General features: G+C 51.5%; 3 protein-coding genes and 1 long non-coding RNA gene across 10 annotated transcripts; 3 read left to right on the plus strand and 1 right to left on the minus strand.

Annotated features, from left to right (window-relative positions):
- On the minus strand, positions 1-2,510 carry LOC100832812 (ribosome production factor 2 homolog). The gene is made up of 6 exons (XM_003578138.4): positions 2,206-2,510; positions 1,529-1,732; positions 1,030-1,275; positions 711-947; positions 477-542; positions 1-388 (listed from the first exon to the last, which is right to left on the minus strand). Exons 1-6 carry the CDS (start codon positions 2,272-2,274, stop codon positions 281-283), a joined length of 930 nt encoding a protein of 309 aa, XP_003578186.1. The 5' UTR covers positions 2,275-2,510; the 3' UTR covers positions 1-280.
- Positions 2,511-5,571: 3,061 nt separating this feature from the next.
- Positions 5,572-16,724, plus strand: LOC100833123 (keratin-associated protein 5-1). Of its 6 annotated transcripts, none has more exons than XM_024455248.1 (5): positions 5,572-5,982; positions 14,434-14,492; positions 14,928-14,972; positions 15,050-15,094; positions 15,874-16,724. In XM_024455248.1, exons 1-5 carry the CDS (start codon positions 5,587-5,589, stop codon positions 16,631-16,633), a joined length of 1,305 nt encoding a protein of 434 aa, XP_024311016.1. In that variant the 5' UTR covers positions 5,572-5,586; the 3' UTR covers positions 16,634-16,724. The 6 variants fall into 6 exon arrangements, with proteins under 6 accessions (XP_024311016.1, XP_024311017.1, XP_024311019.1 ...); XM_024455250.1 differs by lacking the exon at positions 5,572-5,982 and adding an exon at positions 6,059-9,300; XM_024455252.1 differs by lacking the exon at positions 5,572-5,982 and adding an exon at positions 11,740-12,517.
- On the plus strand, positions 9,307-11,637 carry LOC106865454. The gene is made up of 2 exons (XR_001408060.2): positions 9,307-10,849; positions 10,914-11,637. It is a non-coding gene; the product is annotated as an uncharacterized LOC106865454 (long non-coding RNA).
- Positions 16,725-18,919: 2,195 nt separating the features above from the next.
- LOC106866786 lies at positions 18,920-21,380 on the plus strand. Of its 2 annotated transcripts, XM_014902584.2 has the most exons (3): positions 18,920-19,526; positions 19,607-19,784; positions 19,860-21,380. In XM_014902584.2, exons 1-3 carry the CDS (start codon positions 18,943-18,945, stop codon positions 20,088-20,090), a joined length of 993 nt encoding a protein of 330 aa, XP_014758070.2. In that variant the 5' UTR covers positions 18,920-18,942; the 3' UTR covers positions 20,091-21,380. The 2 variants fall into 2 exon arrangements, with proteins under 2 accessions (XP_014758070.2, XP_024311022.1); XM_024455254.1 differs by having other exon boundaries at positions 19,607-21,380.
- The last annotated feature ends 1,509 nt before the right edge of the window (positions 21,381-22,889 follow it).

Raw genomic sequence — 22,889 nt, forward strand, 5'->3', positions numbered from 1 at the left:
TGAAACTCACCAATCGGGCACATATGAGGACCGACGATTGTCAAATAAAATACTTGAAACATAAGTTGCTAAAAAATCTATGCTTGTGTTGGATAGCTGGGCCTGCTCAATGTTGATGTGGAAGTAACTACAAAGTTTTATAGCCTAGAAGATGGTACCGTTTTCTTAACAACTCGAGCAAACAGCAAGTTGGCCTCCAGTTGGCTTAACAGAGCAGCTGTGATTAGGTCCACCAAAAATCCTTACTGACGGGTAAGTGAGAATAGCCCTCTGTGTTATTTCACTCAGGGTTGACCTTTTGCTTCTTTGAGTGCTCTTTGTTTTTCTTGGCATCACGGCGCTCACGCTTCAGCCCCTTTATGTCATTTGTCAACGCCAACTTTGCAACCTTTCGGTCAGAAAACCAGGGAATTAGATCAGTATATAAACAGGCTAAGTCTCACCTTTACAATGCTAATAAAACAAAAGGGACTGACCTCCTGGTCTGGAATATAGATCCTGCCCGTCTTGCCATCAAGCACATCCTTCGTGACATTTTTCACCTGTAAACGGGCCATGATAGTTGTGAATACCACATCAAACTTAGTTCACAGGAGATAACAAGGGCAGGAGGTGAAGTTGTTTAACGCTGATGACACCAATTTGCAACCAAACAATCAAGCTAACAATGATCTGGACAACAATAAGACAGGTGCTCCATTGGGTTTTACCTTCTTAGCATGACCAGGAGTATTCATAGCTTCTTTCCGTAAACTTTCAGCTGGAGATTGGTTCCGCTTTACTACCAGGTCCATTGAAGGCCCAACCTCAACCAGCTCCATTCTAGGAATAGATGTGCCTGACCTTTTTAGACGGAGGGCACAGTGCATCATGCAAACAGTAGTAGGAGAAATCGCTGTGCACACAAAAATCCGACCTACACCAGCAAGGTTCAGATTCTCTACCACCTATATCAACAATAAACAGGTTACTTTGAAGCTCAAGAGATAATCTACATACTACACGCCAACTTTTATATAAAAGGCACACCTCTCCTTTGAAATGATCAAGCAGCATTTCCTTCAAATGCTTCAGCTTTTCAACACTCTCGAAGTGCTCCCCAATAAAAGCAAAGAAAGGCTTTGTCCCAAGTTTTGGTGCCAGCTTCTTATCATATGCATAGGATTCTATGGATTTGTAGTTCTCGACACCTACTTCAATAAGGTCATATATGTGGTGATCATAAGTCCTTCCAAAAACAAGATTGTTGGGCTTCTTCTTTGAATGAGAACCATACTGCGAACGCGTAAATAGTTACAGTTAAAAACAATGCAGAAATATAATCTCTTAAAATATATGATCAGGGCAAATGAAATAATTACTATAATAAACATGTAAAAGGTTTCAGATAGGTTTGGGTTTTAAGAAATTCATTGTGCACTTCAGTCATTTTACTCCTGCTCGACATTCATGAAATTATTCTTCCTTTTCTCGAGAAAATAGCAATTCTCTATTCCCCTGCAACTCAAGCCAGCATAATGCAACTTACCACTAAAAGACTGCAGTCAGATTTAAGGGAGAAGAACTCCAGAGAAGTTTCGCCACCGCTCTCAAATGGCCTTATGTTGTCGTTCTTCTTGGTGTACTTGACAGCATGATCACGCTTCAAGTGAAAAATATCTGCCAGCACAGAGTTCAAAACTGCACTAGTCTTTGTACCATGGAGGATAAGCATCTTCTTGCCATTCTCAACCTGGAACAAGCATTGAAGTAACAGTCTGATATTAGAGTCAGAAAGAAGCACATCATATTATTTCTAGTTTCTCAACATGGCAGATTTCAAAGGTGCATATCCTTCAAAACCTATATCAACTAAGATAAGATTTGCACGCCCTTATGTGCACCGCGTATAGTATCTCCACCAGAAAATCAGGCTCTTCCTTTGAGTGTAACTCGGTTTCTATATTAAGAAAAAGTACAATGTTGCAACACTATGCTCAAAACTAATTGGGGACAATTACTGAACGATACCAGTTTTAGCCTGGCCACAAAGTGATAGAATCATATGATCCAATACTATACACCAAACTCTCTCTTTTTCCTTCTACTTATGCCCTAGTAACGTCGTGCGCTTGTAGTATGGTGCCGTACAGGTGTTCTGGTGATGTACACTAAAGGTAAAATTTGCAACAGCTTAAGAAATAGTTGAAGAGAAGAGAAGCTTACGAGCTTGGGCGCGTGCTTGAGGACCTCTCGCTTGGCGCGCATGCTCCTGGGAACTCTGATGGCCACCATCTTGCTCCTCTTCGGATCCAACCCAAGCCACCCGAGGGACGGAGCAAGCCTATGGAGATAAACCCTTACGAGCAGCGGAAAAAGGGTCGGGGATGCCGCGAAAGAAAGGGCGACTATGCGGTGAAACGGGCGTCGCTACGAAGGCGGATAACGGCCGGCGGCGAGAGGGGTCGAGGGTGGGCGGGGTGAACCCTGGAGGAGGTCGAGGCTTTGCAGCAGCCGCCTAGGGTTTCTTCGCTGCTGTGGTTTAGGCGCAATATACACCAGCGACACGGTACTCGCGGGCTTAGCGGGCTTGCAGCCCACGAGACTTCCACCAATAGAGATCATCCTAGCAGGCCCAACACGCGAGAAGAAAACCGTTTATTAGCCTCGTTTTCCTGGGTTTGAACTGTTATTTTTGCTATTTTTGTATTAGTAGTAGTTGCTTATTCGCACAAAAAAGGTATCGGTAGTACTGTTCATAATTCACGAAGTTTTGTGTACGGTTTTTTCTCCAGTTTTTTCTTTTGCGTTTTATTGTTATTTTGCTTATTTTTCTCCCTTCAAAAAGTTTTACTGATATGTGATGCAGTTTGGTGCACGTAACTGGTCGCGCCTATTCATGACTTGTACTCCGCGAGTAAGACCCTTACAAAATCTGCGCCAGTTAATATGGAGCAGAGGGAATAGGACATTTTATTTTGCCATTTATTTATGAGAGTAAAACTAACCGAAGAAAAGAACATCTCGTTTATCATTGTGTCTTAAATATGAAAAATAAAGTGGGATAGACTACATATATCATTAAGATGCATTTTCCGTTCAGTTGCTCATCTCATTGTCACGGAAAAGAACATCTTGTTCGAGCCCCTCCATGCCACGTGTGCTATATCATCGGGTATGGTCACTAAATTGCATCACTTGGGCTAGCTGCGAGCCTAAAAAAACAAATTTAGCATCCCAAATTAATGTTTTACAATTTCGTGGAATAAAATAAACCCGTGTAACAAATTTTACTACGATTCCCGGTCTTCCATTATCCCGTCTCACGTTCAGGTTCAAACCATGGTTTTAAATAGTGCGCTATAACATTTAGCGACGGCTTCCTCCAGATGCTATAGATGCTATAGCGTGCGCTATTTCAAATAGCGTTTTGCAAAATAAATATATCAAAGATAGCCCAAAATTAAAAAAATTGGCATAAAAACATACTAAAAAGTTCTCCAGTCGTTTGCAGGACCAAATCCATGGCGTAAACATATTAGGCATAATTAAAGGACTAAATAGTTTTAAAGAAACAAAGTGTATGACATTTGCAGCCCACGAGGCAACAAAATAGCATAAATTACTCATTCCGGACTAGAGGGAGAATGCACCGCCCTCGGGTTGGAGCTGGTTAGAGATCGTGCTCATGTTCGAGCGTGTCAGGTTTGATATATTTTGGGCCTAGACTTTTAGGGCGGCGTGGTGCTATTTCAATTTTGAATGCAAAATATTTAACGCGCTACGCGAAAAAATAGTGCGCCATAGCAGGAATAACGGCATGCCGAGAAAAATAGCTTAAACGTAGCATCGAGTCTTCAGATATGCTATAGCGTCAAAAATAGCGCTATTTATAAAAACATGGTCCACAGGCCCACAGGCAATCAGGTCCAGAGGCCCATGTGAAGCCTGCGAGGGTGTCCTCTGTGTGTGTGTGTTTTTTTAATTTGTTTATTTTAGCGAAGCGAGGGTGCGTCGCTTCCGGCTTCTGCTGCGGCTGCCGACCCGCATCATCAGTGAGCCGTTTTCGGCCGTGGTGGTGCATGGGAGCTTGGGCCTACCGTCGCAGGTTCATTCATGTCCACCTCAGAGTGGCCCCGCGGTGCTCTCCTTGGTTAGTTCAGTAGTTGGGCCCCTTCTTTGCCCATTCGTCAGGCCCATCTGGTCAGAGCCTCCAGGAAGCTGTCGGGCATGTCACAAGCCCACCAACAACGGTACAGTTTAACGTTAGTATTCATGTTCACAGAATCAAAAGCCACCAGTTCCAAATCAACAGTACAGTGGAGTACAAATTAGACTGAGAGATGCTATCAAGTTCGAGTCCGATCTAAGGTAACAGTTAGCCCGATTCTCAGCAAGCAACGGCACATTTTTTTTCCCGAGAAAGACAGGAGCTTTGCCATGCAATATTAGAATGGAGAAATCAAGTATATGTACAATAGACCGAGGTCAAAACAACACGAAGAAGACCAAACAAAAAGAGAAAGCGAACCGCCCCATCCGACCAAGCACAGTTGGCCGACAGGGCAAAAAAAGCCTCACGACGCGTTCAACGGACAAAAAGCAAGTCTATGAGCATCAATAGGGTGGCGGGCTAAGAAGCGACGGCGAAGGCAGGGGAGGCCACTGCCTGAAAGATACGCCGGTTGCACTCCTTCCAAATGTTCCACATGATGTAAATGGTCACACCGTTAAAATCACTTCTTTTGTTCTTGTCAGTTTCCTTAGAGGCTTGAGTCCACCAAGCGAGAGTGTCGTCGTAGTCGTGGGCTTGACCAGCTGTAGGATGTTAAAGTCGTAGTGGTCCGGAACATTTCCCCACACTTGGCAAGCGAAGGGGCAACGAAGAAAAATATGGGTCCCTGCCTCGTGGGGCTTGTTGCAAAGAGAACAACCTGGAGTGTGTGGCCAGTCCCTAATGCCAAGGTTATCAGAGGTGAGAATCTTGTTCTGAGCAAGGAGCCATCAAAGAATTTGCACTTATTTTCAGTCTTGGCGTTCCAAACCATATTGGTTTGTTGGGCTTGAATGGAACCAAGGAACTGGGCCTTGTATGCTGAGTTGGAGGTGTAATTTCTATGGGAGGTCCAACGCCAGGAGATGGAATCAGAGATGTCCTTCAGCAGAACCACACCTTGAAGGTTCAACCAAAGAGAGACAAACTCATCAAGTTGCACTGCATTGGAGATCTTGCCCCTAAGAGCGTGAATCCAAGCCCCGCTAGTGATATCATCATGAATAGTGCGGTTCTTCCTCCTAGTGAAGGCAAAAATGGTAGGGGCGATGACTCTGGGAGCAACACCATCGAGCCAGGAGTCATGCTAGAAAAGGGCCTTACGACCATCTCCAATATGTACTAAGGTGGAGGCTCTGAAGAGAGCAACGACATATTTCAACGATGGCCGTGGAGGGACCAGAGAAACTAACCAAAATTGGGAACCATCCGACGTTGCTTTTTAACAGGGCGAGATAATTTTAGAAGTACTGTAGCCAATGGATACTACTCCAGCGCAATTTCAACAAATATGGGGAAATATGCTTACTTTCCCCACTTCCTGCGAATAACCCATGGATATACAATGTAGCTCCAGTGTCGCCTCCACCGATCCGCAAAACCTGAAACATGCTTTCTTCCAGATTCCCTCTTTGGCAACTAACCACGCGGCGTGGTTAGTTTCTGCGCACAAAATCCGGGTGGGCCCCACTTTCTTCCCTTATTTTCTTGTTTTCTTCTCTCTCTCCCGAAGCTTCCCTTCGTGTGAACTCTTCTCTCTCGTTCTCTTTTCTCTGTCGTTCTCTTCTCTCCCGAGCAGCAGCCGGCGGCGATGCGGCGGAGGCGACGTGAATCGAGCCGGAGCCGAAGACGAGGGAGGCGAGGGCGAGCCGTGCCCAAGCCGAAGCGGCGGCGACACGGCGGGCCGCGACAGCACGGCGGAGACGAGGAGGAGAGGAGCAGTCGGCGAGGTAAGTCCGGCGATCCTACTTAGGGTTGGGGGTGGGTGGGTTGTCCGGTGCCGGAGAAGATGGGTTGTTCCCGGGCTTGAAGGGATGGTCGGGGGTGAGCGGCCGACCGGCGATGGTGGCGGCTGGGGCAGGGCGGAGCGGTGAGGCGTCGCGGGAGCGCACCGGCCGCAGGTGGCGGGAGATATCCGGTTGGGCCGGGGCCGGCCGGCGGGTCCACGGCAGCGGCGGCGACTCACCCGGTCGGAATGGCGCCGACCCACCTAGTCAAAATTCGTCCGCGCCAGGCAGTCGTCCGCCAATTAGTTCCCCCCGCTTTCTTCGCAAAATGTATCACAGAAGGCCTCAGCATCCGATCTTCTCTGTGAGGCTTGTGCGCACGACGCGTCACAGCAATTACTCCGAAATGGAAATAATACTCCTGTGTCGCCAGTGTAGCAGTGGCAGATGTAGCAGCAGCAACAGAGAAGGGAAGAGGAGGAAGAGAACTGCTATGGAGATCGATGGATCGATCCGGCTTTCCCTTATCGAATCGGCAGTGTGTCGACCCCCGTTCCGGTACTCCATGGGCCACACCGTCATAACTGGCTGGGCCGTTTGGGCCCTGTGGGCCGTGGCCGTGGCCATGGTACATGTGCGTTCTGCGGAGGCGTCGGTCACGTCAAGCGTGGTGCAGTCCACCGTACGGAGGTGCCTGGTGTCTGGGCTATGGATGGTACGGGCCGGGTCCAGCCATACCAAACCCGGCCCCGGCCACCCCCCCGACCCCGGTACCGGGTCTAAAATTTTCCCAGACCCGGCCCTGAGACGGGTCTCGGGTACCCGCGGGTATACCCGACCCGAATGAGAAGACGCTGGCTGGCTACTCCAACATCGGCGGCTACTCCAACATCGGCGGAGGGGCTGGGGAAGAGGGCGCCACGCGCCAGTGAGGGAAGGAGGGTGCGCGACAGCCGGGCGTCGGCGATGCGAGTAGGGAGATGGCGCGGCTGCAGGCTGGACGAGGGGCCGCGCATGCGCGCAGCCGAGGAGAATATCGGGGGCGGCGGGCAGCGAGCTGGAGCAGACGGCGGCGACGGAGCCGGCTAGGGAGGAGGCGGAGGCGGCGTCGTGGTGGGCTAGGGAGGAGGCAGCGACGGCGCCGAGGACTAGGGAAAGGAGGTGGCGGCATTGCAGCGCATCCAGCTCGGAAGGAAAGCAGCAGCGCAACGAGAGCTCGGGAGGATGTCGCTCGAGTGGAAATAGGATTAGGCTTAAATGAGTAAGACAGGGCAAGAACGGTACTTGGGCCTTGAGGCCTTCTGGGCTAGGCCATTCAGTTCTTATCGTTATGGGTGTACCTGGTATATGGCGACGCGGATCTAGGTCTGACAGCTCTATCCCGTGAAATTCTCGAGCCCAAAGATGGATCGGATGTAGAACTTTTCCAATTGCAGACTGGCGGGGATTTTTTTTACCAGACCCACATACTAATCGGGTCTAGACCCGTCGGGTATTCGGGTCCCCACTGCCAGCAATAGTCTGGGCCGCGCGTGCTCCACCTCCTGTACAAATCGTACCGTCTATTTTTTTTCCGACTAGCCACTGCCGATGGGCCCCATCTTATCTCGAGTCTCGTGCGGGACCGAGGCGGACGTGGACATGTCAGGGGCGAGCCCGCGAGTTGCATGCGGATACGTGGGGGCGGACGGGCGGTGCCGCTGGCGTCCTTCCCGTCGCAGTTGCGTTGCGTCTTTGTCAAAAGCCAGAGCCCGGCCTCGTTCTGTCCCGTTGGTCTTCTTCGCCTTTTCCGTACCTTTGGGATGCGCCATATCGCGCTTTGGGAGTACGTGATACTGATAGTTCGAGTGTTGCAAGAGGCAACCGTGCAACTGCAGTGAACGTGGAGTTGCATGGTGTTTTTGTTTCATGTCCAAAGTTGACTAATTTTGGCAGCTTATGGTAATTTGGCTTTTATTTGGTTGAGTGCTAATTTTTTGATTGCCAACTGATTTTAGCCAACTACTCTCTCTGATTCTAAATTTTTGACTCAAATTTGTTCAAATATGAATATATCTATTCTTAAAAAATGTCTAGATAATGTAATATTTTGACAACAATTTAGAATCGGAGGAAGTACGTAACATCATCCTTCACAATTCTTGTCAAATTTTTGGTCAATCATAGACCAACCAAATCCTTACCCAATTATTTGACTAGTCAATTGTTGCCAAAATTGGCAAGTCATGAGTAGGCAATGCATGTGGTACCAAGCAGAAAAACCGACTTACCACAACCGCGTCGAATTTTAGGTGTACATGTGATTACAGTTTTGGGTGGGCAAAAATTGCGAGGAAAAAACAAATTTGCGGTTAGCTGAAATTTCGTTTTGTGCTATTTAGATGCTAATTTTCGGTTGGCATTTTCTGGTAACCAAGTATCAAAATAAACCGGATTTCCTAACCAAAATTTTGATTTATACCGAATGCTGCCTCTGTATTCGCTGGCTATCGTCCTTGACTGAAATTCGTGTCTGCTCGTTTATATATCTTCCTTGGCATAACATGTAATCATCACTCACGTTGTTGCTCACATGAGCCACGCAACCCAACCCCCGTACCGACCGGACCCATGCCACGTTACCCGCGTTGGCACGTCCCGAGTTGTGCCAAATGCCCAGCCCAGCCACCGTAGACCACATGAGGACGCATACAGTCAAACGAACCCACGCAGTACTCCAGCACGAGTAGTTCACACTTCACAGTACCATCCCTCCTCCTTTCCTTGATTCTCTTTCTCTCTCACTAAACCCCACCCCGCGCCACTCTCTCTCTTAAACCCCACGCGGCCCCTTGCTATTATTGCCCGCGCAGCGCTAGCTATATGGAGATGGACGGAGGGACTCCTCGTCTCTGCCTTCATTTCTACCAGACCACCTGCTCCAACTCTGCCTCTTCGCCTTGGCACGCACGCACAGGCCAGAGCACGCACCTGCGCGCGCGCCATCCTCCCACGCCCACGCTCCCGCATCCCCACCACCCTCCCCCACGATTTCGTACACCGCCATCTCCGTTTTCCACCGCCTCCTCCTTGTGCCGCTGCCGCGGCGACTTCGGGGCTTCCTCTCCTCTGACGCCGGTCTAATGTGCTTCGGTAGCTAAGCCCGAGAGACCCCTCTGGCTCTGGGTTAATTTGGGTACATGTGAGATGGGGGAGGGGGCAGCGGTGGTGGTGTTGGAGGCGCAGAGGCCCAGGTCGCCGCCGAGGTACCCGGACATGTGCGGCCGGCGGCGGATGCAGCTGGAGGTGCAGATCATGGACCGCGAGATCACGCACCTCAAGGTGAGGCTACTACCCGCGGCTGCGTTTCTCTGTGTTCTGTCCTGACGCCCCCCTCGGTGGGCGTGCTACTGCTTGATTGCTTCGTCTTCCTTGGACTTCACCGATTAATTTTAAAACGAGATCCGATTCGTCGCGCATCTAAAATAACAAGTCTAGAACGAGGTATACAGTAGTACCCAGCACGAGTGGTTGGCTGGTGTGATGAGTAATCCGTAGTTGTTAATTTTGTTGTTGTTTTAGGCAGTACTGATACGTAGGGTTTGACCGCTTAATTTACTACCTCTGCATCTAGGGTTTATTTATTGAGATTTTGGCTCTATTCGGGGATTCGAGCTTAATGCGAACTGCGAAGGGGAGGGGGGGCAGGCGGCGAACTGGGGCGCAATCAATTCGAGGCGAGACAATATTTGCCCTCTTTGGGCATGCCATGGACGTAGAGTGCCTTTGTCGTGTTTGGTTTGGTTGCTTGTGGCAAGAGAAGGATGGGCAGTGCGTGGTCTTGCCAGGCATGGAAGCATCGTCGTGTCTCCGTTCTCGCTAGGTGGACACGCACACGAAGGCTTGTGTCAGGCATTTTCCCATGGGCTTGCGCAAAGGTGGTGTTAACGGGCACCACCATGTGCTAGATTTCGTGTTTTATAGGGGTAGAAGATTTTTCCGACGGGGGCTCCGCTTTTAAGGAGCAGATTTCTGAAGGTATTCAGATGACGGATTCTTCTTTAAACTAGTCAAAGGCGCTTTAGAGCAACTCCAATCGGTACCCCTAAAACCCCTCCAACCCAGTTCATCCTCCAATTCTAAAATTTAGCCGGCGCGGTCCAAGATTTTAGCCGGCGTCTCAGGACGCACCCAACTCTACGGAGGGGGGGATCGGGGGCGCCGGCTGAAACCAAAAGACAACGCGGGCCACACCTGTCGGCGAGATAATACAAAATTCCTTGCTAATTTTTGCCGGCTTCCCCTTTTCCCTCCACTTCCCCCAGCCTAGGCGGCCAGTCCCGCCATTTTCCCATTCTCGCCGCTGACACCACCTCAAAGCGTCTCGCCGACACCACCACCGCCCCAAAAAAACCATGCCGCCGAAGAGGTATGCAGCGCCTCATTCCACGTTGGCCGGTGACGCAGCGGCGGAGAAACCCAAGGAGAAGGAGCGGCCACCTGGGATGAGCAATGCCGACTGGGTGGCGGATTGTACCCGCCGTGAACGGGAGAGGAAGGCCAAGGAGAGAAACGCCGACCTGGTGGTGGAAGCCGAGGCCCCAAATGGACCTCCAAGGAAGACGAGTGCCTCGCCGAAGCTTGGAAGGTCGTGAGCATGGATCCCTTCACCGGCGCGAATCAATCTGGCGACACCTATTAGAGGCATGTGAAGACGACGTATGATGAGCGCCGGGTCATCGATCGGGAGTTCGCGTCGGTGACCCATGATCGCAACGAGTCCGGCTTGTCGCACCGATGGCAAATGATCCAACAAGCGTGCAACAAGTGGCATGGCATTCAAGAAGAGGTGCGCCGGCAACCCGCAAGCGGCAGCAGCGCCCACGATCAGGTAAGCCGGCGCCTTTTTTCAGCTTTCTTGTCGCCGATTTTACATTTGCCGCCCGGTCTTGTAGATGGTTGCCATGTTCCCCGCCTTCCGAGAGGACAACGACAGCGCTGATTTCAAGTTCATCCACGTCTTCGCAAGAATTGAGACGTGCGACAAGTGGACGGAGACGCGGAATGGCTTCACCAAGTTCGGCACCTACGACTCGAAAGCCGCTCCTCTGGCGGCAGCAGAAGGCCGGCCCATCGGCCACGAAGCGCCTGTACACATGCATTGAGAAGTGCATGTCCGCCGCCGCCGCACAAGCTGTGAAGAGGGACGAGCTCGCCGCCAAGAGGGAGGCGGTCGCGGCGTCACGGTGGGCGACGGTGATCAAGAAGCAAGATGACAAGCTCGAGATCCTCTAGGCGAATGTCGCGGCGAAGAAGAGGCGGGAGGACTTGTTGATCTTGACATGCGACACCACCGGCATGGGCGTTGAGGTGAAGGCGTGGTACGACGGCCAATGCAGGCTCATTTTGGCCGAAGCGAGAGCGCCGGCGTCGGCGCCTGCCACAATAGCAACGGCCACCTCTACTCCATCGGTGCCCTCACCGCCCGAAACAGCAACTCCGGCCACTTCTACACCACCGGCGGGCTCAGAAGTGCCATCAGCGCCGGCGGATGATGAAGGGGCCGAGTGATTTCACTTTTACTTAAGTTTGATGTTATTTTGATCGCCGAAACTTGTGATGAACTTGGGTGATTTGGGCCAGCATGTGAAATGGCGGCAAAACTTTGTTTGAATTGTATTTTTTGGGGGGCCGACGTTTGGGGGTGCGGCTAGGCCTCAAACGAAGAGGGTGCGTCTAGCGTCGGACGCGAAATGTGGTGGTGGGGGTGGGGGGGGGGGGGCGAGTGGAAATGCTCTTACTCATATTTATAAATCTTCTTACAAGTTAGTACTACTTTAGAATCATACAACTTTGTTTTTCAAAAAGATATTGAGGTTATGGCCGTAAATCAAGAGCCTTGATGAGTTAAAGGAGTCCAGACTAGCATTACTTTTTTTAAGCATCGATTTGCTACTAAAATGTACAGGCAACCTTAATTTACTTAGTCCATCAAATGCTTGGAGTTCACTCTAGTTTTTCTATTGAAGCGACACACGGTTCCTCAAATTATATTTGTGATTTTATTGGTTATTCATGAGTTATGAGTTTTCTTCCACTATGAAACTATGTTGAAAAGGATTTAAAATTAGGGTCTACATAGTCCACTCACATATTCGACATGGTAAACTATAGAGTAAGATTTGCAAGACTGCACATATGTTGTACAAACGATTGTCAAACTCCACATATGTTGCATAAACTACTGCCGAACCACATTTAAGAAACAATATCCCGAAACATTACATTTAGAATAACAATGCGACACAGAACCCCACCTTTTAGATGTTGCCTATCGTATATAGTTCTTCCCATGTGGGTATAATGAAGTGGCACGGCCGGTGTGACCTCTTCGCGTTGGCAGAACTCTAGCCACCTGGTATGAATTGTGTCCTTCTGTTACACATGGATGCTAGCAATGACTCACTGATAGGTTGGCCCTGGCAAATCTTAAATGTGGAGTTTTGCTATATATATTGTGACCTTCAATGTTGAATTTTGGAAGAGAAAAAATCCTAAGGTACGGAATTTACTGTAAACAGAGCATGTATGATGTATAGTACCAAATCTTTTGTAATTGAGTAAAATTTACAAAACCACTGCTCCAAGGGTAGAGTTTCATGGAGCTACCACTTCAGTGGTTCGCATCAGTTGACCACTACTTTAGGGGCAATTATTTTCACTTTGCTCAAATCTGACCGATTAGTCCATTTGACAGCGAATCCGACAAGGCAGGTCCACATGTAAGGTGCTAGTCGGCAATTTTTGTACTTCCTCCGTCCTGTTTTAAGAGGCGCATTCATACCAATCTGTCCGTCTATATGAGGTGCAGATCGTTTTTTAATAACCTTCTTCTAACTAGATGCTATGCCTTACAACATTAAATAATTGCATGCCCCTAAACAGACCAATCTCTAAATGCATGTATGCTGGGCAGAGCTATATAGAAAAGCATTCATGAAGGGCCCCACGAAAAAACAAAGCCCAAAAAATTAGTGCTAACTCGGGTTTCTAAAGTCATTGGTACGTGCGCGGAAACAAGCACGCCTGGTAGAAGGACGGAGGGAGTACATCTCAATTTTCCACTCAGCCCCCTCAGTTTCTTTTATATATTCCCATTAATTTTTTCCTTGGATCCCTTTTCTTCTAATCCCGTTCTTCTCCCGTTCACGTTCTCTGCCACGAGCCCACGACCCTCCTGGATTTCTTGTCCCGAGCAGCTGCTACTCGCCCCCTCGCCGTCTCTCCGCAGGCCTGAGCAGCACCACCTACCATCGACGCTCCGCCGCGGCGGGAGCAAAGCAGCAGCTAGGGCACGCCTCTCACTAGCTGCTGCTGCACGAGCGCCACCCGCGGCGATGCCGTCGCTGTTCCCAAGACTAGGTCCCTAACCCGCCTCTGCCTCTTCACCGTCGTCCTCCACCGGCGCCTGGGCCGCACCGCCTTGTCCTCCGCAGGCGACTGGGCCGCTGCCTCGTCCTCCTGCTCTTCGTCGAACAGGCGGCGCCCGTCAGACACCTTGCGTCAATCAGAGCTCCTCGGCGCGGCTCGCAGCAAGAGGCTGCGTAGGAAGTCGGTTCTGGTGGCCTATGAGCAGAGCGACGCCGGCGTCGAGGTGACCAGCAGCGACTCGCGGCGGGTCAGGGCAGACGGCGAGCGCGAGGCGAGGAATCTCAGCTTCTTCTCCCGCTCCGGCGAGGAATCGTCTCAGATGCTCCGGCCGCTCCCCGCCTCTGCGCGGCCCTCGAGAGACTCCGTGTCGATCGAGCGCGCCGCTTCACAGCTGGAGCCCGCCGTCGTTCCGCCTGCTGAAGCCCCTCGTCGCCCCCTTTCTTCCTCGCCTCCGGCAAAGCGCCACCATGAGCAACGACCACACACGACCCAAGCTGCTACTTTGTTGTGCGGCTGCTCGCTGTGCAGCCGCTGTACTGCTGCAGTGCTGCTGCTGCTGTTTGCTGTGTGCAGGTGAAGCTAGTGAAGCCGGGAACCAAGCAGAGCTGCTTCCGTTTGTTGTGTGGCGGTCGCCGGCCGGCCTGCCATCCAGGGAGTGAGTCGGAGAAGAAGATGAAGCCGAAGGGGCTAAGGGAAAAAAAGACTGACGTGGACAGACAAAAATAACCGTGTATGGCCTTACATGTGGGCCCAACCTGTCGGTTTTATTGTTAACCTCACTAATCCGGCAGTTTTGGGTGAAGTGAAAATAATTACTCCTAGAGTAGTGGTCAACTGATGCGAACCCTTAAAGTTGTAACTCCGTGAAACCCTAACACCTGGAGTAGTGGTTTTGTGAAATTTACTATTTGTAATTTGTACTGCATTTGGAATATGCACAAATGGATAATACGCTTTACATGACATTTTGTTATTATCGGTTTTATGCATATCAAATGGAAAAAGATCTAAATTCATTGACTAGACACAAACCTGGTTTTGCAGGATGAGCTACAATTACTTGAAGGAGCTCAACCGGTTTCACATTCTGGATGCTTGAAAGAGTAAGCACTATTGCCTTTTTTGTATTGCAGATTATTCTTTCACTTGAAATTTATTGGAATTATTTAAGTCTTGAATGAAATTTATTTTAGATTAACTTACTCTTGTATAGTCATATGCACGCATAATGTGTTCTGTTTTTTTTATCAATGATGCTGCATTTTCATGTCTGATATACAAAGATGTTGTCATATTTATGGATTTTACTTAGTAGTAGTACGATACTGCCTTCATACAATTCTACGTCAGTTTGGTTTGTTGTAATTGTTGTTTCTCTATCTATTCCATATTGTATTATTGGAAGTCATGCTTGCAGTGACTTACTAGAAAATATGAAAATTAACTTTCCTCGCAGTTACTCACCAGATAACCCCACTTGCATCACTAGCAGGTAGTTCCTGTACGGGTTACTAATATCCTAGTCCAATACTTTTCAGGGTAAATCACTATGTCGGTATGAAACAAGACCCGTTGATAACAATGTATGGCCTATGTACGAATATTATATTCCCTTAAGAATTTACAATGTTGGTTGTGACACCTTCTTGTTTTCTTCCAGTAACAAAAGGAAGCACCGATCCTGTCGTCTTTATTGGTGGGTCAGGTATGTGTGCCCTCATACAATGCTTCTAGGGATTCAGTTGCAAGTGTGCACAACTTTTGATTCATATGTCATGTCGAATTCAAGTCATTTAACTTTTAACAATCCTTTAATACACCATGGTCCCTCTGTACGTCAAAAGTTAGTTAAGTGATCATGTAGCTTGCATTATTCTGCCTGGAGAATCCAAATAATATTGTCCTCATAACTACATGAGAAAATAATACACTAGTTCAATGTATCACCTCTTGTATCTTTTTCCTTGGAAATTGGTGCAACAAGTGGAGATACCACCTCTGTTTTTCTTCCTTGGAAAATTTGTGCTATAACTGCAGATGCATAATCTTGTTCTCTAGGAAATAGTCTTAGGCATAATTTTGCCACTTTTATTGTGTACTTCGTAAATTTTACTGCTTATCACTCAACAAAATATTTGTTGTTATATTCTACTCCCTCCGATTCATAATAAGTGTCTCAGATTTAGTGCAACATCATACTAACTTAGTACAAAATCTGAGACACTAATTATGGATCGGAGGGAGTACTTTTAGAAGCCGTAATATTGGCTTCATTACTTCTCTGAGAATACTGAGGCTTTTTTTATGTGCATAGAGAATATTGAGGCTATTGCTTGTCGTTGCCTCCTGCTAGGCGATGCATGTATACTGTACAACCAAGCAGTACACATGTTTGTGTGTGTTGGTATTCATGTAACATATTTTTTGCTGCTCGTGTCAATGGCAACACTGAGCTTACTTTGGTAAATAATAAATCTTCTCCAGATCGAAGTTGGGCGTGTGCATTTCATGGTTTTGCTGCTCCTGTCAATGCTTACCAAAGTGCAAAAGTCCAAGGTGTTTCAACTGTTCATGCTGCAACGATGAGTCGTGCTGCAAACCAAATTGTTCATGCTGTAGTCCAGACTGTAGCTGCTTCAAGATCTCTTCATGCTGCAAGCCAAACTGCAGTCCATTTTGCGACCTATGGTGCTGCAAACCAAACTGGGCCTGCTTCAACACCTCTTCGTGCTGCAAATCCCAGTGCAGCTGCCCCAGCCCAAATTGCTGCACCTGCAACCTGCCAAGCTGTAAGTGCAACCCTTGTGGTGAATGCAAACCGGAATGCAGCTCATGCTCCGGCGGTTGCTGCGATTGCAAGCCTAGTTGCAGTTGCTGCAATGATCAATGCTGCAGCTGTGTAGAGAGCTGCTCCTGTTCTTGCCCTCGATGCTTGGGCTGCTTCAGCTGCTTCAAGTTCCTCAAATGCTCCTGCGCAGGCTGCTCAAACTTGTGCAAGTGTTCCTGCACGCAATGCTTCAATTGCCAGTCTTCGTGCTGCAAGGGACAGCCTTCTTGCTTCAAGTGCCAGTCGTCTTGCTGCGACGAAGGGGGCTGCTGCCGTAGCACATCATGCTTCAGTTGTCCAGAGCCTTCGTGCCCCGAATGTTCTTGTGGGTGTGTTTGGTCATGCAAAAACTGTACAGAAGGATGTCGATGCGCTCGCTGCTGTAACCCTTGCTGTGCTACCGGATGTTTGTGTTGAAGGAGAACCCTCCTTTTGGGAAAATACACTGGTGAATATGGGTCTGCTCCACCCCTTGATTTGCTCCCTTCAATCATTAGAGATCTTTTTCGATTATAGCATAAAACGATTTCATATAGTTTTGCATGGAGTTATGAGGGCGCTTCCGATGCTGCTTCTCATCCACAGTAGGAAAAAAAAGCTGATGCAGCGATTTCATACAGTACATTATTGTGCACCCAACACATGCTATATTTTTGAGCAAGTATCAGAAAACCCCTACAAATGGTGGTTCGATACCAGAAAAACATATTGTTTTTATTATATTTTTCCTTTGACCATAACTATTGTGCAAATTTGAATCAGGAAGCTAAATTTGGAGATTAGAGGGCATTTGACTGGGTCTGTACATCATGGCAAAATAATCCTTTTGAAAAAAAGAGAATATTTCATAAAGACACATTTCATAGCATGAGGTTGGACTGTTTGCGAACATAATTTCCGTGTTCATGAACAAAACGAACACACATGATCTTTTTCGAAACAACAAAATAATTTGGTCTAAACAATGATAGAACGAGCAACTTCAAGCAAATGTGTCGGAGCACGAGTCTCCGGCACCGGGGATGCTGAGCACCCCCTTTTTTGGTTCGGTGGAGGGCGAGGTGATCGCTCTGGCGATCGCCGGCGTGACGATAGACACGAAGTGTGGACACGTGGATTTACCCAGGTTCGGGCCACCCAGGAAGCTACTTGGCGATGGCTCAAACTAGGGCTCAAACTAGGACTGATCGGAACCCTTTGACCGGTGGCACCGGTCCTCCTTTTATAGACAAGGGGATACCACGGGTGCCAGTGCATGCAGTGTGACACGTTTCCTAAACGCGTGTCACACCCACATGAAATACATTTCTGCTCATCAATGCTGGACGCCATGCAGCGCCCGGTCCACTGTACACGGTAGAAAAAAATGGTTCGTAGGGTAGTCGCCCTAGCCTTGTTAACTAAGACTAGGCCTGCTGATAGGACTCCTGTCCGTGCATTAAATGCACTGCGCCCGCCGTCTTGTCCTGTCTTCACTGTTCCGCGGGCCCCGCCTGCATGCCTGTGCGTGGGTTGCTGGGGTGCCCCTTCCCGGCTAGCCCACCCGGCTAGCAGCCAGGAGGCGTTTCTTCAGCTTCCCAGGATTGAGGTTCGCGGGGCTTCTTATATGCGGGCCCTTAGCTTCACCCTCACCAAGGGCCGTCTCCTGGAGGCCGGCTTCCCGGACTCATCGCTTCCCGGGAGGCCTTCCCGACGGGGCTTCGTTACTGGCGACCCGCGCATCCCGTATCAGTGGGACCCCGTGGGCCACTGGTACAATAGTAGCCCCCGGGCGTGGGCCGACAGCCTTGAAGCTCCCAGCGAGTGCTATCCTCGGTCGGTTGCCGGGCTACGCCCTATCCGACGCGTGGGTCCCAAGGGGAGTCCCCCTGGCACCCGGCCTCACGGGCCGCATTTACGGTTCCACTCCTCCGAGCGAAACAGTCGGGCGCACGATTTCGTGCCGTATCCCACTTAATCACGAGAGAGTTAAGGCCACGTCGCGCACCCCCTCTTAATCTCCGATTCTTTAGGGCACTTTACTGCTGATCGTGGGGGTGTCCGTTGCAGCCCGCCAGCCCCGATAAATACCCAAGGCTGGCGGCGGGCACTCCCCACTGCCTCTTGCTCCTGCCATTGCCTAGCTCTCTGCGCCCCAACTCCAACCAAATCACCTCCCCACCTTTGCCGATGTATTCCAAGGGCCAGAACCGTCCCAAGGGGAGCACCAGCAAAGGGGAAAAGCGTGAGAAGGTCAGCAAGAAGGAACTGTCGGACCGAGCCCGGAAGGATGAGGAAATGCAGGCTAAGTTCGCCTTCTTCCTCCCCGGGTACAACGACGAGGGGGTAGACAAGCTGGTCTTGGCGCTTGCCACCAAGCACAACGAGTACGGGCCGACGCGTATTCTCCCCGTCGGCGCGAAGCGCGACCCGCAGTACTTCCAGATCTTCGGGAGGTTCATCCTAGCCGGATTCGTGCCGCTGCACTCCTACTTTCTTTCAGCCATCATGGAGACCTACGGGCTCATCATGGCGCAACTTCACCCCACGTTGTTCTTCACATTAGCTGTCTTCCAACGCCTTTGTGAAGCATTCGTGGGGGTGATGCCGTCGGTGGCTCTGTTTCGCCACTACTACTACCCGAGGGTGGAGAAGAAGGCTCCCCTGTCCTCGGGAGTGGTGTTCCGATTCCGCGACAGGATCAAGTCGGAGTTCATCGAGATGGGGAAGAAGAAGATCGAGCGCGAATGGCGCCGCGACTGGTGCTGGGTGCGCACCGACGAGCTCCAGGAGTTCCACGAGGAGCCCCTCGGGCCCCGAAGGACTCTAACGACTGGACGCTCCGCGACCAAAAGGATGAGGAGTTGGCCCTGATCTGTGCCAAGAGCAAGGCTTTCTGCGAGGCTTGGCTCACGGACACGGAGCGCCACTTCATCGGGAGGCGCGTGGCTCCCATACAGCGGCGCTCACATCCGGCGTGGATGTACACCGGGTCCGGCGACCGGACCCGACTGCAGCGCACTAACCTCTTCCCGGAGGAAGTGCAGTTCTGGGTGAAGGGCATAACCGGTGAGGACGAACCCTACCGGCTGCCCCCGCTTGGCGTCCCCCTGGTGAGGCGGTCTGCGGCGGAGCGGGCGAGCAGGCAGGAGGCCAGCCCGCAGCCTCAGGAGCCTCACGACAACGTGGGGCCTGGGGCCTCCGGCGGCAGCGACGCAGCTGCAACAGCCGCCCCGACTACCCCGGCGGCTCCGCCAGTCCCACGCACGCGGAGCGGCCCCCCGGCGAGGAGCATCCTGGCGGACATGGTGCTCAAGCTCAAACCGGTGGGGTGAGCTCAACGTTGTCCAAAACACTTGTGATTTCGTAAATTTTTCGTGTGCCTGACTAACTTGTTTTTGCGCCTTCCAGTTCGTCGAGGAAGAGGGGGCAGACCAGCACGTCGCCGGCAGCCCCGACAAAGAAGCCCCGCCCGACATCAGGCGGCGGCGACCGAGATGCCGCAGACACGGCTGTTGAGACGGCGGCAGCGGCCACTGGGGACCCGAGGGTCCCCGATTCGAGCTCGCAGGGCACCGCCCGGCGGCAGGTATGTGCGAGTTCCACCATTTCTTTTACCCATGCGTGCCATCTCCCATATTTGACGCAGGTGCTCTTCGTGCAGTCACCGGGGATGTTCCGGCAGCGCCCGCGCCCACCGAGCAGCAGGGCTTGGCTAGGCCGGGGGCGCTTCGTCAAATCCCGACGCACCCTCAGGGTCACAGACGGTTGCGGCGGGGTCCTCCTCCTCCGGCGGAGCTGCCTTCAGCCTGGGAGCAGGGGAGCTCGCCGGGCGGACATGGGGTTGGATCACTTTCGACCCCAACGTGTCCCAGCAGGGACACCAAGTGATTGAGATCATCCAGCAGTAGCAGCGGATGTTCGTCGATTTCTTCAACGACGCGCACCAGCACCACGCCCGCGTAGTGGCGGAACTGGGTGCAGCGCGACGGGAGGCAAAGGGGCAGCGCACCGAGCTGCAGCGGCTCCGGGAGGAGCTCTAGCAGGCGCGGCAAGCCGGGGCAACGACTGCTGTGCAAGGGGTGCTGGAGGCGAAGGTCCTCCAGCAGCTGTGGGATCTTCAGCAAGAGCACCAGCGGGAGTTCGAACTGGTGAAGGCCACACACGCTAAGAACGAGGAGGAGCACCAAGCGGCTCTGGACTCGTTCCAGGGGCGTCTTCGGGAGACGACGGACTTACTGTCCAACTACTTTCTGGAGATCCAGCGCCTCCGCCGTGAGGTCAGAGAGCTGGAGACGGCGGCTGCAACAGCAGCTGAAGCCTCGGCGCACCGGGAGAAGGAGCTGCAGCACCAGGCTCGCTCCCGGGAGCGCGAGCTTGCGGGGCAACTCAAGGCCGCCCAAGATGTCAGCTCGTCCCTTCAGGGTGAGCTCGACATGGCACGGCAGGAACTCCGGTTGGTCGATGATGACAACACCAAGAAGGCGTCCGAGATCGGCAGGCTGAAGTCCGAGTGCCGTGAGCAGAAGCTGCAGGCCCAGGAGGCTCGCGGTGCGTGCACCGAGCTGCGGGCCCGCAGGACAGGGGAGGTGGCCAGGCTGAAGAAGCTGGCGGACTTAGCGGTGGAGGCGCTACAGGGATTCGACATCCCTGTGGCTTCCTTCGACGGGGCGGACATGGGCAGCTTCACTTCCTTCTTCGCAGACTTCGTCGGCTGGCTGAGCGGCCGGCAAAGCTGTGCTACGGCCTTCGGGGACCGGCAAGTCGGCCTTGCAGCCGAGCAGGTCGCCGGACAGATTCTCACCTAGGTCCACTCCGCCCACCCCGACTTCCCGTTCGGGTCGGTCTTCGACGCCTGGCCGGACGAGGAAGAGGCCAAGACCCACCGGGAAGCAGTGCAGGGCTTTGTGGACGAGATGGTGGCGTGGATGCAGGGCAAGGTTGATGACGCCGAAGCCGCTGACGAGGAGGTTGCTAGGGAAGCCCCCGATGCCGAGGATGCACCCGACACCGACGCAGCCGCCCCGGGAGCACCTCCTGCATAACTACTTGTTTGTTTTTTATTTTCCTGCAAGTGGCGCATGGCGCCTTAGAACTTTTTATGTTAGCTTTCCCTTATCATTGCAAGTGTTATTTGTTAACTCGTTTGTTCAAGCTTCAATATATCCAATGCTACTTTTACTTACTTCTTTGTCTAAGACTAGCTTGTCGGGGAGGGCTCTGTCCTTCTCGTGCTTTAGCCTTGCGTGTCCGGGGACTCGCCAACTACATGCTTGGCTAGATTAGGGACCCGGGACGGACCCGCGGTGCCAACCTAGGACCAAACAACAGCGGCCAGTCACTCCGCCTGCGAGTTAACTACCCCAGCACGCACGCCTCCGGGACAGGCCCGCGAGCCACGTGCGGGAGGCGTCCTCACCCCGCAAGCGTCCTTCCTACGCTCCGGCAACACGAGGACCGAGCTTACCTCAGCAAACCAGTGTCACTAAAGGAAGAGCTAAGGACCCAAAACAAAGTACTTAGCTTTACGCTTTCTTTGGTCTTGTAACACCTCGTTGAGAGCCGTGCCAAGGACGCTGTGGCAGTGCACCCTCTATCGGCATGCGCGGAGGCATGCACCACCACAGCGTCTACGCGACGCCCCTCGCCCACTGCACTGCCATTTCTGGTGTCGTTTCGTAAGAGATGTGGCAGGGCCGCGATGGTGGGAACACCCTCAACGACAAGCGCAGAGGGATGCACCACCATTGCCTCTCTGCGACATCTCTTGCTTTCTTGCCCGTTGCTGGTGTTGCCCTTGCCCTGGTCTCTTTAAATAGCCGAAGCGCTGCCCTTGCCTCCACACGCGCGGGACCACCAGTCGCCGCGTTGAGGCACTGGCTCTGTCTCAGTTTCCTACAACAAGCCACGAAGTAATTGCCATATATGTACAACTTACTCGCAAGACAACGACACCCGTGACCACCCCACGAGCATCACAGTGTGCCTTCGCCTCATCTTTAACTTGCATGTCAGATTCCTGTAGTGCCCAAGGTGCATAGCAAAAAAAATTGAAATGCACGAAAAACAGTTCAAACTGGATAACCTCCTGCCTCCCAGCCCCCGGGCACAGAAGAGTCGACCTCAAACTTGGATGTGAGCATCTTTATATTCCCATGGTGCCCTGCTGGCACGTAGCATGTTGCGGACGGGTCCGGCAACTGCTAGGCCTCGTTCCGGGACGTCTCGGCAACGAGCTTAGTTTTTGGGGTTCCAACAGTCCCCTACTCACAGCCAAAGATGAGGAGACAATTCTATGCACCTGGAGCAGGAGACAGAAGCACTCCTTAAGCATCAAAGCACAATATTCATTGAAGTAACACTTATCTGTATTCAACTTTGTGCTAGCGGATTACAATCGGGCCTTGCCCGGCTACACTAGCTTAAAGAGGCATGCTGCCGCAGCGTCACCCGTGGGTAAGGCGCCACCGTTTCACGGGTAGAACTTGCGCAGGTGCTTAATGTTCCAACTATTGGGCACCGGCAAGTCTTCTTCAGTTTCCAGCCAAACAGCCCCCGGTCTGGTTACCTGCACTACCCGGAAAGGGCCTTCTTAGATTGGAGTCAACTTGTCTCGTTCCTTGAATCCGGCGCAGGACGAGGTCTCCAACCTCGAGCCCCCGGGGATGGACTCTCCTGTCGTGATAACGACAGA

Source organism: Brachypodium distachyon, chromosome 4, assembly GCF_000005505.3.
Source record: "Brachypodium distachyon strain Bd21 chromosome 4, Brachypodium_distachyon_v3.0, whole genome shotgun sequence".
NCBI classification, from domain to species: Eukaryota; Viridiplantae; Streptophyta; class Magnoliopsida; order Poales; family Poaceae; genus Brachypodium; species Brachypodium distachyon.